The sequence below is a fragment of the Dipteris shenzhenensis genome, chromosome 18 (assembly GCF_047967505.1).
Source record: "Dipteris shenzhenensis isolate YYH24624 ecotype China chromosome 18, Dip_SZ_1.0, whole genome shotgun sequence".
Taxonomy (NCBI): domain Eukaryota; kingdom Viridiplantae; phylum Streptophyta; class Polypodiopsida; order Gleicheniales; family Dipteridaceae; genus Dipteris; species Dipteris shenzhenensis.
Genome location: NC_141613.1, coordinates 13,295,053 through 13,312,500, shown reverse-complemented (window position 1 = coordinate 13,312,500; position 17,448 = coordinate 13,295,053). Strand labels below are relative to the sequence as shown.

Genomic DNA, 17,448 nt, shown 5'->3' with positions numbered 1-17,448 from the left:
ACGAGGGAGACAGGTGGAGTACGTGGTTCAGGAGGAGTGGCAGTCCTATATAGATCATCTCTCATTGGGGCAATCTTAGTGTAGAGGAGGGACCCACACTCTAGGTTCCTTTGGATCCGATTACGACGCATGACTTGCCGAGATCTCTTCATAGCGATCTGCTACTTCCCACTAGAGACATCACACTTCGCCAAGGTAGTGCAGGATGACGTTGAGACATCACCATACCACCTCTCCATCAAGATATCATGGATTTTTTGAGTCGCGGAGATGTTCTCCTAGTTGGGGACTTCAATGCGAGGACGGGAGCTCGTCAATTGCCATTGCTAGATTTTCGAGAAGATGTTGTTTTACTTCTTGACATAGATCTTGCCGACGTTGGCATATGAGGAGTGTCCGCTGATAGACAGGTCCCTATTACCTCATATGGACATGCACTCCTTGATCTAGGTACGGCGCATGATCTTATTCTCTTGAGCGATGGCTCTCCTCCAGTGGCTTCACCTACTTTCCACATGATGTGGAGTCTAGCGTGGTTGATTATATCTTGGGATCCCTTGCCTTAACATCACACATCACAGACTTCTCTGTTTCACCACCTCCACCTAGGGCTGATCATACATATCTCTTCGTTAGTATCACCACTCCTCGCCTTGCTACACCACCTACCACACTATCCACTTACACTACCTATCACGACATACATTTCAATTCCTATCTCTCACTAAGATACTTTGCACGATTCTACACTCTACTCACCTATATTGACCATATACCTCTCTTGGAGGACTGGGCCGCTTTGATCCTGCACAAGGTTGTCCTTCATGCCTTCCCGTACATCCATTCTCTAACCATCCACCACCTCTAGGGTCCATGCCATGCAATAGTGGATAGGATGACGAGTGTAAGGCTCTTTGCCGACAACTCCGATTCGAATCCAAACATGGCCTATCGAGCAAATCGGACACGTTACGTGAGTATCACCGTCTAGTTCGCCAGAAGAAATGAAACCTTGTTAGCCAAAATGAGGAGAAATTATTGAACATCTTGTTTAGTAAAAACTCCAAAGGCTTTTGGCGACGATTCCTTGAATGGCGGTCTTGCTCACCACTCACAGATACTCAGGTTTGGCACAACTACGCCTGCACATTATATGACATCCCCAACTAGCCCACTCCTGATCTTTCACACACACCACGATCGACCTCTTGCACTCTATTCTCTAAGGGGGGCATCAAAGATGCGGTCATGAAGCTTCACAATGGTCGAGCAAAGGATCATTAGGGTTTATGCACCGAGTTTGTTGCATACGGGATTGATATCTTAGCCCCTATCCTATCAAAGCTATTTAATGAAGCAGCTTGTCTCGATTTCCCACGCACTTGGACCCTCAACACGATCACACCTATTCACAAGGTAGGGGATCTCATGAGTCCAGGAAACTACAGGACCATTATGATTGGGCATGTCATGGGCATGTCATGTCCAAGATATATGCCTTGGCACTTGATATGGAGGTCAGCCGCTATGCAGAGATGTAGGGACTTAGAGCAAATGGGCAGGCAAGCTTTCGGCGTGATCATGGGAATGAACAACATACTTACACTCAGGATTGTCGTAGAGGAGGCCAGGCACAGAGACATAGGGTCTATTATTGCTTTGTGGATTTCCTCAAAGCCTTCGATACAATACCATGAGCATGTCTCATCAGACGATTGCACGAGCTGGGCTATGGCTAGATGATAGTTTGGGCTGTTATGGCACTTTACGAGAGGGTGTCTTGCAGAGTTCGGAGGGAGGGTGGATGGACAGATGAGATCATGAGCACCATTGGGTCAAACAAGGCTGCCCACTTTTGCCAACCTTGTTTAGTCTTTATATAGACAGACTTGAGTCTTTTAAGAGGACCCTAGGAGGAGGGGTTGCTCTCTTGCCGGCTACGTGCTCTAGATTTTGTTGTACACTGATGATGTGGTACTCTTATCCTTGTCCGCTGAGGGTTCCAGAGACATCTAGACACATTATTGGCTTTTTGCGAGTCCCATGACTTGAAGGTCAATGTGGGTAAAACCAAGGTTGTGATCTTCAACACCTCTAGAGTAGCTTCACACAGAGACAAGGCACCAGTTGAGATTGCTTCATCATACACTTACATGGGGATTCTGTTCTTTGGACCTATCTTCACGATGAGACCGGTGATGCAGACCCACGTGAGTAGAGGATACGCCTCCTTTGCCCGATTGGAGAGATAGTGCTTCCATTCACATTTTCAAGACCCAAGGACCAAGGTTCTCCTTTTCGACTCCTTGGTTTGACCTGCAGGCATGTACGATAGCACTTGTTGGGGGCCGGACCTATTTGACACAGAGTGGACTCGAGTGCAGAGGTTATTGGCTATCTTGTTATCACGGATGACCCACAATAAGCCATCTGTTCCTCATCAGATCATTCAAGTTGAGTTCGGGGCATCTCCACTATAGTTAGATGCGGCATTCCAAACCTCACTTATCTATAACACGTGCGAGATTATGGCTCTGGTACTGCAAGGCGGCGTGGGCTACCTTGGTTGGCGTTAGCATCTTCAATGGCGTTAGCACCTTTGGGTGATTAGGGATGCTACACATGCAGATGGTTTGAGAGATTGGCTTTCCATATAGACAAAGCTGCCACCCTTTCAGTACAACATCGATGCTCCATTCATCCCGTTTCAGGGCGACGAGTTCAACCCGATCATTCGGGAGGATCTCTTACAGTCATAGTTACAATCAAACGTTTGGGGGTTCCAAACGTTTGATAAGTTTGAAAAAATGAGGGAGAGTTTCCAAACGTGGGTTTTTTTAATGTGGTAATTTCAATAAAAAAAAATGCTATGTTGCATATTTTGACAACTTACAACTTACAAGTTACAAGTTACAAGTTACAACTTACAAGTTACAAGTTACCACTGCCAAACCGACACATGTTGAGTTTTGACTCTCAAAGAGTTGAATTACAAAGCTTGGAACTTGGCACTTAGGCCCATAAATTGAAAACAAAATTACAAAGTCAAATACGAAACCTTTTTTCTCAAAAAAACAGCTTCCAAGTTAGAACTTGCAAGCTGAAAAATATGAAACGTGATTTTGTCCCCATGTCAAGGCTAGTAACTAGTTACTAAATAGCTGGTTATTGGTAGCATCTAAAAGCTTTAAACAAACAAATCTATGCTATTGCTTCCATTGGTATGTCTTGGGTCCCTTCTTCTTCCTTATCTTCATCGTCATCCTCATCCTCGTCCTCATTCTCATCCTTGTCATCCTCCTCGTCCATATCAAGCAACCCATCATCGACATCCACTGTGGTGATTGGCTGCTCAGCAGTCTCTAGCTCAGCTCGCAACTTCTCCAATGTGAGTAAGCGATCCACATCACGTTCCTTCTCAAGCATAGCAAGTGTGACCTGAAATTCGAAAGAAAGATAAGCCTTTAATCTTCTATGTTCTAGCTTGAAGAAGCTTCAAAATAGCCAAGAGAGATAGGAGATTGAAACTTGAAAGATCCAAAAGACTTCACTCACCTCCATCTTGAGAAAACCCCGTTGTTTGATGTTTCTTGTGAGACGGAGATTTGTATGCACATATACCAATCTCTCCATCTGTGCGGGCTTCAAGCGATTCCGTTTCTTTGTATGGATAAGTGAGAATGTGGACCAATTTCTTTCACAAGGAGAGGCACTACTACCCTGTGAAAGGATGCGGATGGCTAGTCGTTGTAGCTTTGGAGTGCTAGCTCCAAAAGATTCCCACCACTTCACTCCTGTGGCCATAAGTGACTTGTCCTTTGCAGCCATACGTGAGAATGATCCCTCACAATCACGATACATATTCAATTGGTCTATCAATTTGGCCTGAAAATTGAAATGGCCAACAACAAGTCCCAAGTTCCAGGTTCCAACCAAAAATTAAAATTCAAGAAACTTTGATACAGCTTATAGCTTGCATAAATACATCCTGAAGCATGTGCCATATCACTTAAGCCTTACCTGCAGCTCCATATCATTTTTGCTATACCGCTCAATGGTGGTCGACCAACCACTTTGCACCTCTAGATCAGTTTCTTGACCCTTGCCTCTCCAAACGGGATGAAGGACAAATGCAGAAGCATGCAAGGGAGAGTGCATCATATTCCACCTAAGTTACAAAATATCATTGATGTATATGAGTCACTAATAACTATCAAGTATCTACTTAAAAAATGCACAAAAATGATACCACAACTTACAGTTACAACTTACAAGTGACTCATAAAAGCCCACCTTGACACACATAAGTCATGTACTTTTTTCACGTGATCCGCTGAAATATTCTTCATGGCATCAAGCTCCTCCACCATCTTGTCCATGAGTTCATAAACAAATCCCATGGTTGCACCCTCTCGATCCACAAGACGGAGAAGCTTCAAGATGGGAGCACACAAGTTCTTTATGATAAGGCATTGCTCCAAAAATGCTTTGTCAAGGACATGCTCTTCCACTTTTTTGCCTTTTTCTGTTTTGGAGGTCCGCCATCTTGTCCATTCTACTCTTACAACCATCCTCCTCAATGCTTGCCTTACATCTAGTAAATTGCCCGAAACTATGTACATGTAGGCAAACCTAGTGTCACAAGGCTTTAATAACTCATGCTCGGAAACATATGTAAAGCTCTTTGCTTCCTTGTGATGAATGTTACAATCATCCGTGCTATGTCAAGCACAGGCTTCACCCAATCTAATTTGCCGATGTCCTCAAATAGCAAGTCAAGACAATGGCAAGTACAACAAGTGAAAAAAATATGGGGATAGTCCTCCTCAAGCATATCTCCAGCAAGCACACAATTGGAAGCATTATCCATGACAACTTGGACTACATTTTCTGACCCTACCTCTTCAATAACCTCTTTTAGGATGGTGAAGATGTACTCACTTGTCTTTAAGTGGCCACTAGTGTCCACTGTTTTCATGAAAATACTCCCATGGATAGAAGTTACCATGAAATTGATAAGTGATCGCCTCCTAGTGTCTGACCAGCCATCGGACACTATTGTGCAACCATACTTTGGCCACTTCTCCTTCACCACTTGAAGCTCCTTCTTAATGGAATTCACCTCCTCCCTAAGGTCTTTAGTGCGGAAGGTTTCATATGAAGAAGGTTTCCATGAAGGTCCAACCTCCCCAACTGCTTTGACAAAGTCCAAGAAGAAAGGGCTACGAATTAAATTGAAAGACAAATCCTCCCCAAAAAAGAATTTCCTGCAAGCACTCATGGCCTTCTCTCTTGCAGCCACTTGCCAAGACTGTACAAGAGTATGTTGTTTGCTCCCATAGGTTGGAAGCTTATGCTGCTTGTTACTTGCTTCGTGCCCAATATCGGAAGCTCCTTCCATCTCCACAAAACCGCCATCGTCTTCTACCAAAACTGCTGCACTAGCTGCAGCATCTAACCGCTTGCATATTTCTACCACATCAGGAGCTAGACAAGGGTTAACTTCTCTGGACTTAATGCCAAGAATATGCCCACGGATTCTATGTGGCCCTCCTTAGTGACTATGACCACAATACACACATTTGTACCTCTTCATTCCACTTGTCTCCTTTCCAGAATCACCTTCAATCTCAACATACTCCCACTCAGCTCCTTTGATCCTACCCATGATGAGGGCTGAAAGTTGAAACTTGAAACTGCAGTCTGCAAGACATGGCAATTTGCAAATTACAAGTACTTAGAAGTTAGAATTTATAAATTAGTAGACTCAAAATAACTGCCACTTCCCTGTAACCTGTATGTATTAGGTTCAAGGTTGATTTAAAGAAGCAAGCTGCAAAATTCAAATAGTGGTATTGAACTTTGAAGGCTATAGCCTCTAAAAGACTAAAAGTTAAAACTACCTGATCAGTGAGGAGGTAGAGACTTGAGAGTCGAGACTCTTCTCTCGAGGCTAGAGCTTGCAGCTTGCAAGGATGCTTATAACGTATATGATATATCTGCAAATTGCAATTTGCACCTTGAAAGTTGAAAGTAATGCAAGGCTAAGGTCTGAAGCTATCTGCAGATTCCAGACTGCAAAGTTCAAACAAGAGTCAAGACAATAAAAATAATTATAACTTATAAGTGAAGCTTGAAGTTTCAACTTTCAAGTTTCAACAGGCTGTAGCATTCACTTGCCAACTTTAGGTTCTAACAGGTTACAGCAGCAAGAAAATTACCTTACAGGAGAGAACTCAGCATGGGGGGGCTGGAGCGGCGAGCTTGGGATTGCACAGTGCACAGTCCAGTAGAGCCTACAGTCTAGACTCTAGTCTTGACTCTTGAGTAGCGTGTAGAGCAGTCACCAGTGGGCTGTATGACTTGGGCTGTAGGCTCAAGGCTGTAGAAGACTAGAGCAGGATGCAGCATGTAGCATGCAACCCGTTACCCTAGGGCCTGGGTCGCTTCCAACGCAGGAGGTACGGAAGTTGTCGTGCAGGTACGGTCGTCAAAACGGGCGTGGAAAAAGAGGTGAATTTGCACATTTTATGACTTTAGGGTTTTTTCAAACGTGGGTTATTCAAACGTTTGAAAAATTTCAAACTTGTGCACTGAAAGCAAAGTTTGATTGAAGTTTCCAAACGCCTGTTTTTCAAACGTTTCCAAACGTTTGGTAAGCCAATCAAACGCGTTTGATAGTAACTATGCTTACAGTTACACACATTCAGGGCCTGGTTGGGATAGATTGAGCTTCCTATGAAGCTCAGTTTCTATCGGAACCACTGCCTGCACATCTCCGAGAAGGGTTTCATTATCCCACTAGGGTACACCCAGATCCATCTACCACACTTACTCAAGATTGCTAGTGGACAGTTCTGTGTGTCATCGCACTGACTCTATATCGAGAGCGGGTGAGCAATCGGGATTCCTACTGAGAGTTGTATGTGCACATTGTGTGAGCGGCACGAGGTGGAATCAGATGAGCATGTTGTCTTCTGTCGCCCAGTTTACTATGAGATCCGTGGATGATACCACTGTCTTTTCACAGACGGATTTGAGGGCCTCTACAGACTCCTCTCATACCCATAGTAGAGATTCCTAGCCGCTTTCATCCATGAGGCGGTCCGACATAGAAAACACCTCATCAGAGCATGGAGACAAGAGCGGGGGGATGCCTGGTCCATCCCAGAGTATGATCACAGAGTTCTTCCAGCTAGTGCATGTTGCTCCCCTGGCTACAGATAGCAGGAGAGGTAGAGACCCTGAGATTAAGATGCGGCACACTCGACAAAGGACAGACGCACATATCACAATCACCGACATTTCTTCTATTTTCAAGCTTGGGGTACAGTCGACCGAGGTTATTGTGGCGCTCGTCAAGCGTTGGGTAGCTACCAGGAGGGCATGACAAGCTACTCATCCAGATAGTAGACAACAATCTATCAGGAGATTCTTGCCTACATTGTATCTTGACGTTTTTTTAAATGCTATGTATCGTATTGTATTGGATCAAACTGGATATTCCATGGGGATGATGATGCCAGGGACATGTATACGACTATGGTTGTTGGAAAGGTAACCTCCCCATCTGTAAGCCCCCATATAAGAAGAGCATGGGGGAGATAGACCAGGGGATATTGGGGCTGCCACATAGGCCGCACATGAGCTGCCATGTGGGCAGCACACAACAAAAGGCAGAGGCTGCCACATGGTCAGCACCACATAGGGCCAATGGGCTAACAAGAAGAGTACGTGGCAAGTTGTGGAGCTCTTGATGGCGAAGGCAGTACGGAGCAGACACTTGGACATCAGGGACCTGCAGCAGCCTGATTGCGCAGGGTTTCCAGCAAGTACAGATGGTGCATCAGTACGGAATGGTATGGGAGTGGCTACGTGGCTGTACGGGGCTGGTAAAGGCCTGCTGGCAGGAGGCAGGGATGTTACAGCAGGCAGGCACCTGCATGAAGAAGGATGCGGGGCAGATGGCAATGGCTATGGGCAGGTGAGAGGCCTGCAATAGGCCCTGGATCTGAGGCAGTAGGGCCTTGGCCAGTGGTGCATGCCATGTGGCAGGTCGGCCCTGCAAATGGCCTTGAAAGGGCCTAGTTTTGTGAGCCCATAGGGGGGCTACTGGGTCGGCTAGTAGACCCCACAATGGGTGGGTTTTTAGGGCTGCTAGTCGGTCCATATGGAGGGGTATCCTTGCCCTATAAAAGGAGAGGCCTCAGGCCTCATTTGAGCATCCAGCCTTGCAGCTTTTGAGGAGCAGAAAGGAGCAGCATATACACCATCCTTGGGCCTCTACATAGGAAGTGAAGGAGAGAATTATTGCTGCAGACTTAGCTCCAGGGAGAGACTGTTGTCTTCCAGGGCAGAAGGTTGCTGAGATCATTTTGGACAGAAAGTCTACAGATGCTCGAGGTGGAGCACGTGGGCTCGAGTCTAGAGATAGCAGGTAGATAGGAGAAGTACCTTGTGGTAAGATCAGAGGTCCACACCATTGGTGGGACTCTAAATTTATCTCTTTTGTATTGTGTCCATAGCTTTAGACGGAAACATATTGTTTTGGTGGTTTCTATATCTGGCTGGTTCATTGTCTATTGATGAGTCTGCACATCTATGTGATGCACATTCAGTTAAGAAGTTTGTGATTCCACACCCCACACACATTGTGTGAGCTCCTAGGCTATTCTATTAGTCTTCTGTTGTGCGTACTCTGGGTAGTGCCTTGGTCAAGTAGTTTAAGCTACAAGAGTCTCCTTTAGGTATTTTACAGTAGATTGAAGGTCTAAAGCAATTAGAAGGGGTGCATGTCTTTTAAGTGGCACTAAGGTTCGAGGAATTGTGGGGAAAGTATCTAAATGCACTTCTTGTTTAGAGTGATGGTAGTTTGAGCATTTCAAGGTAAATTGCTTTGTGGATACATTGTTACTACACTTTTGAAGATACGTTTGAAGAAAGGAAAGGTGTCTTTTGATGAAGCAGTGTTCTTCGCTGAAAAGAAAGAATGAAAGTTGCAAAATGTAACTGAATACTGTGGTATGGCAAGAAAGAGTAGAATGGGTAAACTTGTTTTTCCAGTGATAGATTACGCTAGTACTGTGTTGCCTTCACCTTTAGTGGAGGAGGAAAATGGGAGTTATTATGGGGTTGCATATGAGGAAGTGAAGTAGATGGTGAGTGTCCAGAAGGGCACTCCAATTGTGCATGATGGGGTGGTTAAAGTGTCAAATGCTTTGTCTAGGATGTGAATGAGGATGAAGCTCTCATTGAGGACATGATATGTTGAGCTAGTGTGATGATATGGTTGAAGGTGGGTGTCCTTTTGGTATTTTCTGTGAGCATTTATCACATAGGGAGGATGCTTGTTTGCTTCTAGGATTCGTTGATGACTTAGGTGATGTGTCCGAGGGTATTAGAGCTTGTAGGGATGAGGCAATAGAGCTTGCTGAGGGATCTTCAGTTATAGATCATGTGCTGGGTGAGTTTGAGGAATCTATGTTTTTGGAGTTGACCTCAAATGCTGTGACTTATGTGGAGAGGGCCAGCCTCATGGTACAATTGTGATGTTTGATGACCAGTGCAGCTATGTGGTGTCCTGGCAGGGGGTGAGTTTGCTGATTGGTTGGTTGCTATGCATAATCATGTGGGTTTGAATACTGTACAATATGGGGTGAATATTGAGATTCCATAAAGGATTCTTGCTTGAAGTTTTCCTGTAATAGCTTCTCTTGGTTGTGGCTGTGTTTTTTTGGCCTGTGGCTTGGCAAAGTTGGTGAAGGCATTGGGGCACATGGATTGGTGCTCTACATGGCAGTGTTTTCATTTGACTCTTGATGTATCTACTATCGTTTGTGGTAGGCAGCATGCATGTGGGGGACTAGTGGGGCTTGATACCATGGACGAGTTTTGTACACTCGATGGGAACTTAGCACCTTTTGTTTTTGATATAGGTTGAGGGGCCCTACTTTGGAGGTTGAGGTTATGCAGCCGCTAAGTATGCTCTGCGTACTTTGCAGTTGGGGGGGAATATGTTATGTTAAAGTTTTATTTCATGGCTTTTTCGGATTTTGGAATCCACTAGATTGGTTGTTCGCATCTACTTCCAGGGTACCCTAGGTAGGGAGTGATCTCTCAAAGCAAATTGCAGAGGACATCTAGTTTTTGCTCATGGATGGCTGACTCTTTGTATTGTTTTTAAAATTTTAGTACTTTCTTTGGTAAAGAAAAGATTTGGAGGAAGGGGCCAAGGCAATGTATGGATGCACAACTTTGACCATCAATCTTAAACTAGCCTATAAGCAAGAAAAAGACTTGGCTTGGGGAGAATATCACTAGTCTAGACATTATGTGCTAACCCAATTATGTATCCATGTCTAAAGGGAGTCTTTGATGAGGTGATATTTAATACCACATGGACATCGATGCTTCCAAATGTGCTAAGGTACCAAGCTATTGATCATCTCCTAGATTGTTTTAGTGTCTTGGGAGGTAGCTCCAAACCAAAACACCTTTTCTACAAGCATTTACATCCCATGGGTGCTTTAGTTGGCCATTCTACAAGCATTTACATCCCATGGGTGCTTTTAGCCCAAAAGGCCTTTCAAAGTTGGAGGATGCTAAAACATGGTTCCACACACTTGCTTACCATACAATGTTTTGAAGAGCCTTTTGGAGGCTTTGCTATAGTAAAGCTCCTAATTCTTCCCTTTTAGAGCAATGTTTGGCTTAGTCCACCTTGGAAAAGTTTGGGTATATTACCGTGAGATTGCTGACTTACTTATTTCATGTGATGCGAAAACATATTACAACTTCAGTTTTTTGCCCCCAAAAAAAGAGAATACATATTGATGGCTCTTTACAACACTTTATGAAAAATTGCATTATCCCTTTAATGAAATGTTGAAGTCTTCTTTATCAAGGTTCTTGCCTCGAATATGTTCATGCTATCCTAGGTGGTGGTTGACCTTTGGGAGGAGTTAGTCTAATAAGTTTGCGAATGGTATTGTAAAAGTTAACATCCATGATTTTGATAGAGGTGCTTGTTATTGGCTACATATTAGATGTGCACATAAGATTTGATCGTTTGCTAACATCTTTGTTATGCATTCCATAATGGCCTAGACATCATTTTTCTTTCCATGCTCGAGTGTAATAAAATTTTAGTGTGTATGTGTGCGTGTGCATGCCTATGAGTGGATGTGTGTGTATGTATGTTATGCTTATAGGGTTAGGATATGATTCTAATGTGTGTGGGGTTATGACTTACTTGTAGCTTCTTTGTCTTTAGTTTATATTAAGAATGCCAATTAATTTTAATTCTTTCAAATGGTCAGCTTGTTTCATTCATAAAATTAAATTCTTTCTTATTGCAAGGTTATTTTGTGCATCTAGTATTGAAGAGCATGAACATGTTGGATTGCAAATAATTCTAAGTAGAGCAATCATGATAGAAAATGTTTAGAGTGTGAGAGTTCAGTGTAAATAAAGGCGCATTACAAGGAATGTATATACAAAACCTTAATGCATGTACACACAAAATGTTTGGTGTTTGGGAAAAATGTTTGGCGTGATCTTATTGGTAGTTGCAAACAATGCATCATTATCAATATTGATGTGTTTGCTGAACTTTGTGTTCTTTAAAGCACACAGGTTTGTATGGCTTGTCGAAGTCATCGTAAAGCAAGGGTTTTGAGATGTGAAAGGTGCCTTGTTTCAGCACACAAGAGATGCCTTGCATTTCCAGAGTATGTTCTATATTTCATTCATAAACCTGGCCATATCATTTGTTGGCGACATTCACGAGATTGGAGGGTACAAAACAAGGTAATTTAGACCATTTTTTGCAAGTAATTTGGTTCTTTATATTTCACATTTCATTCTTGTGCAGCAATTGATTCTCTTAAACATCGTATTTGGCATGATTGTGCATATCAATGGTTGTGGTCTTGTGTATATGATTCAATGTTCATGATGGTGTGTACTGAATGCTTGGCATGATTATGCATATTGATGTTAATCATGGTGGTTTCAAAAACAATGAAGTTGAGACTGAATTGAGTGCAGGAATCATGGAGAGATTGGAGTCTTAGCTCATTAGGGTCATTATATAATGTGTGGGCATGCTTGGTCCATGTCTTCAGGCTCATGATGGTTGTGATGTATGAAGATGACATTTTCTCTAAAAATTTTCATCCAAGATTCTTTAGCATCATGGCTGAATTAACCTTCATAATTGGCAATAAAAGATATTCTTTTGGGATGAATGTTAGTAATAGTCTTTTACGAGACATTGTCGATGACCTAGATGATTGGAAAGGTACCAAAATTCTTATGTGAGAGATTGGGATGGTTCTACCCAATTCACTTCCTCCTGATTTGTTGCAGTCTTTTCTTTTCAATCCTTGGATGTTTTTTGTACTCAACATCTGGTAGTGCTCTTCTCTATTGGAAATCTTCTCTTCGATACACTCTAGAATTCGCGACTACTTGTGAAATTGGCAACTTCGTAAAGCCTTTTTGAATCTTTGGTGGGAAGAGACTCAAAGCTTTTGCCAAATACAGCCTTGTAAGTGTCTTGCCAATGTTGGAGCTTCATAATCTCTTGTAGCAATGGAAGTAGGTATGCTAGCTGGTTGTAGACCTTTGTTTGATTATTTCTAGGAGGATAGAAATTGTTGGGAAAACATAGTTGTGTATTGAAGTTGCTGAAAAAGTTCATCAAAACATGCTATTGAACTTGGAGTCCATAATTGTGGCGGTCCCACACCTAAATACTAATATTTAATGAAGATCTAGTTGTGTTTTGAGTGCCAATTGCGCTTTTGCTTGCAATCAACATGACAAACTCGTTGACTTAGTCCCTGTAGCTCCTAATTGAGTGTCGAGCAATGATGTATAGATATTTTGGACATGATATGCCAAATCATAATGGTCTTGTAGTTTTCCATGGTCATGGGATCCCCTCCCTTATGAATTGGGAGAAATGGTGTAAGGATCTAGGTGGGGGAAACCAGTGCAAATTGCTTTGCTGAAAAGTTTTGCCAAGTCCATATGCAATGTATTCAGTACATAGTTCCTCATGATCTTTCGCTCGGATGTGATGGAGCTTCAAATTTGCGTGTTTTATGCCGTTGGTGGTGAACAATGTGTAAGAGGTGGGGCAAGGTGAGGTCATGTGATGATTGGTGAGACGAATGTCGTACAGGGTGTATGCATAAGATTGCCAGAGTATGGTGTCTGTGAGAGCAGAGTGGTCTCGTTGCACAAGAAAGTTCCACCAGAAGTCGTTAGTAAACATAATATATATTAAATTCTCCTCGTTTGGGTGAAAGAAAGCTTGCTTCTTTTGGTAGACTACACGGCGATACTTGGATATTGCCTTTGGCTTATTCGGAAGGTGATGATTAGCCTTGAATCTGAGTTGATGGTGTAAATCCATACACCCATCATAGCATCAGCTATTGCAAGCTAAAGAGCCAAGGGGTGGCGGGTGAGTGGAGCGGGTGGTGTGTGCAAAAGTGTGTAGGGCGGCCTCATGAAGGGAGTGGGTGAGCAGAGCAGCTTGATCTTCTAGGAGCAGGATGTACTCAAGAGTCTGTGAGTAAAGTGAAAAGGTGTGCAAAGTACTTAGCAGCGAGGCTACCATCAAAGTCGATGTCATGATATGTAGTGTGTTCGAGAGTTGGTCTTAGTGTGTGTTATGTGATGGGGGATGGATATGCTATAGGTGTGGTCAGCTTCCGGTAAGATAAAGAAGTCGATGTTAAGTGGGGCAAAGGTAGGGGACCCCATGAGGTAGTCAACTACACCGGAGCCCTCCTCATGTGGAAAGCAAGTGAATCCTTTTGAGGAGGGCCAATAGTCTAGACCATTATAAATGATAAGGTTTTGTATCTTGCCCATTTTTCCAAGAAAGCGTGCTCGCAAGATGTGACTGGGGCTCACCTGTCTGTGGATATATGAGATATGCTTGCCTCATCTAGATTAATATCTAGCAATAGAATAGTCATTTTGAAATTCTTGAAGTGATACCTGATGCGTTGTTGAAGCCCTCGACAAGGAGGACTTCATTGTGGCTCAAGAATTCCATGATTCCGGATGCAAGGCTTGTGTGTAATGAAGTCGCAGCCTCTTGACGTAGATCTATAAAAAGTGTGAGGTCAAGGGGGGGGTAGCATACTACGATGAAGAGGTCTTGTAGAGGGGGGCATCGGATCCAAATTCACAAAAAACTAGAATGTGTGTCACGCTTCTCACAACAGAGATCATCCTAGTGAGAGATGCATCATCTGTACGCCTTGATCTATGCACTCCAATTGTCTCACAAGTTTCATGCCGATATGCCACCTCCCATGTGTATTCGTCGACTATACAGCAAAGGGTGCTTTGGGCTCTGATGGGTCTCTTTGTAGAAATCTATATCTTGTCCTTTGTAAGATTAAGAGAAATTCCGTGGATCTGACCATAAAGGTACCATTATGGTTCCAAACAATGCAAGGCAAGGTCTTGATGCTCTGAATTTGATAGACCTTGCCCCCCTATGTAGGGGGACCATTAAATGGTTGTCGAGGTTCTATCAAAAGCCGCCATCTTAAACCATTGCTGACTTTTTCTCCTTGCTATAGAAGGGTGCATCTCTCTTCTACCTGCAAAGGTGTGAGGTCCTCATCCAAATGGATCTGGGGGTGGTTCCATAGCTGTATGCTTGTGTAGTGTTGCAAGGCGAGCTCAAGTGTCTCTAAAACGGATGACAAGAAGTTGTTCCTGAGTGGGGTCCCTTCCTATGGTCCATGGACCGGACCCTCAATCCCAAAGTGCAAGCCACGAAGCTGGTTGCATTGTCGATGGTAGTGGTGGAGGTGCAAAGGATCCTTCGGACGTTGATGTTGAGAGTCTTACTAGCTTGTTGTTGTTTCCCCAAATTGGTGGCCAAAACAGTGAACCTCTCGCAGGATCCCATTTCATGACATCCACCCATTTGGAGGTCTCCGTGATGTCAAGCTGCATGCTGGCCTCCACGACTGGCCCATTGCTTGGTGGGATGCTCTCGTAGAGCGGCTCGGCATCGGAGTGTCGCTAGTCAAGCATGTGAATCTCTGAAGTGAATGACTAGGGGTTGCTCTTGGTTGGGATCTCTCCCAACACGCCATGCTCCCTCTATGCCATGGTCGGGGACCCCCATGGTGGTGGTCACAAAGGTGATCGCCTCCTCCATGGGCGTCGTAGTGGTGTTGGTGCTGTCTCGCATGATCCCTCGTATCCAGATGTTGAGGGCCTTCGAAGCCCTCTGCTGTTGCTCCTATATGGCGGTTGAAACGGTTGCCTTTGCGGGCTTCCGTTTCGCGACGTCCACCCATCTAGTCGTCTCTGCTATAGCCAACTGTATCATGGCTATCTGTGCCTCCATCTCTGTGATTGGGGTCCCTCCAGGCACTGCTCTGAGGGTCCCGAGCTCCTCTCGAAGCTGTGTGATGTCGTGTCTGAGTCCTTGGATAAGGGTGCCTTGCTCGTGTATAATGCGGGCCTGCTCCTGGGTGTATCGGGCTTGCTCTTGGGTGTAATGTGTCAGCTCTGCCTGACGGGCCTGGATGCTGTGTATCTCAGCCAATAGGGAGTCCCAAGCATCTGGTGGGGGCTTAAGATGTCTTGGTCCATGTGGGAACTGGATCTCGAGAGGGGTTGGAATGAAGGTGGGCTGCTGAGGTTGTATTGAGGGTGGGGATAGCATGATTTGGGCAGGGGAGTGGTATGTAGGAGTAGCGAGGTCGGGACGAGGTGATGAAGGGTGGCTGACTAAGAGTGGCTGACTAAGAGGTAGAGGTGATACGAGGGGAAAGTATTGTGGAGCCGTGGCCGGTGGGGCTAGTGGTGAGGCTACTGGAGAGGAGACCTGTGATGATGATGCAGGAGAGGGGAGGAGAGAGGTGGCGTAGATGATGAGGTGGATGATGGTCGTGAAATAGTGGTGGTAACCATAGAGGTCGAGGATGTGGTGAGCGGCATGGGCTTTGGGTGGGCCCCTTTCTTTTGGGTTTCGGTGCTGTCCATTGTCAAGCCGCTTTGGTTGCTGCGTTTGTTGAAGTCCTCCAGTTTGAGTTGCTTTTGTGTTTTTGCCTTGTCACCGTTCCCCTTCCCCATCTCCACGCATATGCAAATTTGGACCGAAAAGTCTCTCGCTTAGTCTCCTGTCCTCATCCCCCTGTTCCCTTCATTATGGGGGAGGCAGTAGCGGGCAAAGAAGGGATTGCAGGAGGTCGGAGTTGTTGAAGAAGAAGAAGGAGAAGAAGAAGGAAAAAAAAAAAGAAAAGAAAAGAAAAGAAAGGGTCGGAGCTGCGAGCGGGGGTTAAACAAAAAAAAAAAAAGCGAGGGGAGGTGGGGGCTGAGCAAGGGGTAGCGGGGGGGTAGCGAGGGGGTATGGAGTAGTAGCGGTAGCGGGGGGGTGGCAGAGGGGTAGCGGGGGGGTAGCGGAGGGGGTAGCAGAGGTGTAGCGGAGGGGTAGGGGGGGGGGTAGCGAGGGTAGCGGAGGGGGAAGCGGGGGGGTAGCGAGGGGGTAGCGGGGGTAGTAGAGGGGTAGCAGAGGGGGTAACAGGGGTAGCGGGGGGTAGCGAGGGGTAGTGGGAGGTAGCGAGGGTAGCGGAGGTAGCAGGGGTAGCGGAGGTAGTAGGGGTAGCGGGGGTAGCAGGGGTAGCTGGGAAGAGTGGGAAAAAGAGAAGGCTGCGAGGGAAAAAGAGAAGGCTGAGAGAGAGAGAGAGAGAGAGAGAGAGAGAGAGAGAGAGAGAGAGAGAGAGAGAGAGAGAGTCTATTAACGTCCACTGGAGACCAAAAGGTCTATGGGACAGCAAGAAACCCTCTAGTACATCTGCTTTAGGGAGGGCACATGATAGCTTCCAAGGAGTGTAAAAAGCAAGTCACATTATTTAGAGTACCTACATGATAGTCTGGAAGAGTAAACATCCATACATCGGTTTAAGACCGAGAGTCTTTTGGTTTTCATTTAAACTCTTTGATTAGTGCCACACCTTCACGGTAAACTGCCCATTTTCCATCCTTTCTGGCAGCTTTGACTTTAGCTAATTCAGTTGCCTTAACCTTGAGTTGAGCTTGTGTAAGCTCCTCTGCTATCCATACTTTGGTGTCCTTCAACTTGTAAGATTGTCGAAGAAGCTTGATCCGCATATCTTTTGACTTCAGTGTATGGATTGCATGACCTTTATAGTGCAAAATAGAAGCTGGCCTGGAGTCGTCATCCTCCTCCTCCTCCTCATCCACCCATTCAATGTTGGGCAAGCTTGCTTTGATCTTTGTCAATATTTCACTACATGTGTCCTCCTCTTTGTACCAATCTTTTGGGAGTCCCCCTATTCTAATCTTCAATGCATTATCACATCTAGCTTCGTGTTCTTTAATCTCTGCTTGAATATCAGACTTACTTGCTTTGGTGTCCACTTCCACAATCACTTCCTT

The 17,448-nt window shown here is 44.8% G+C and overlaps 2 protein-coding genes across 2 annotated transcripts in view; one reads left to right on the top strand and one right to left on the bottom strand.

Moving 5' to 3' along the window:
• Nucleotides 1-17,448, top strand: part of LOC147890820 (uncharacterized) — a 98,044-nt gene that overhangs the window by 18,161 nt on the left and 62,435 nt on the right. The window contains exon 5 of the mRNA XM_087389707.1: nucleotides 11,635-11,808. Coding sequence (XP_087245833.1) covers nucleotides 11,635-11,808 — 174 coding nt within the window. The remainder of the gene's footprint in view (nucleotides 1-11,634; nucleotides 11,809-17,448) is intronic.
• LOC147890822 (uncharacterized) lies at nucleotides 3,202-5,668 on the bottom strand. The gene is made up of 6 exons (XM_087389754.1): nucleotides 5,589-5,668; nucleotides 4,657-5,507; nucleotides 4,294-4,525; nucleotides 4,021-4,168; nucleotides 3,556-3,885; nucleotides 3,202-3,438 (listed from the first exon to the last, which is right to left on the bottom strand). The coding sequence occupies exons 1-6, from the start codon at nucleotides 5,666-5,668 to the stop codon at nucleotides 3,202-3,204; spliced, it is 1,878 nt and encodes a 625-aa protein (XP_087245880.1).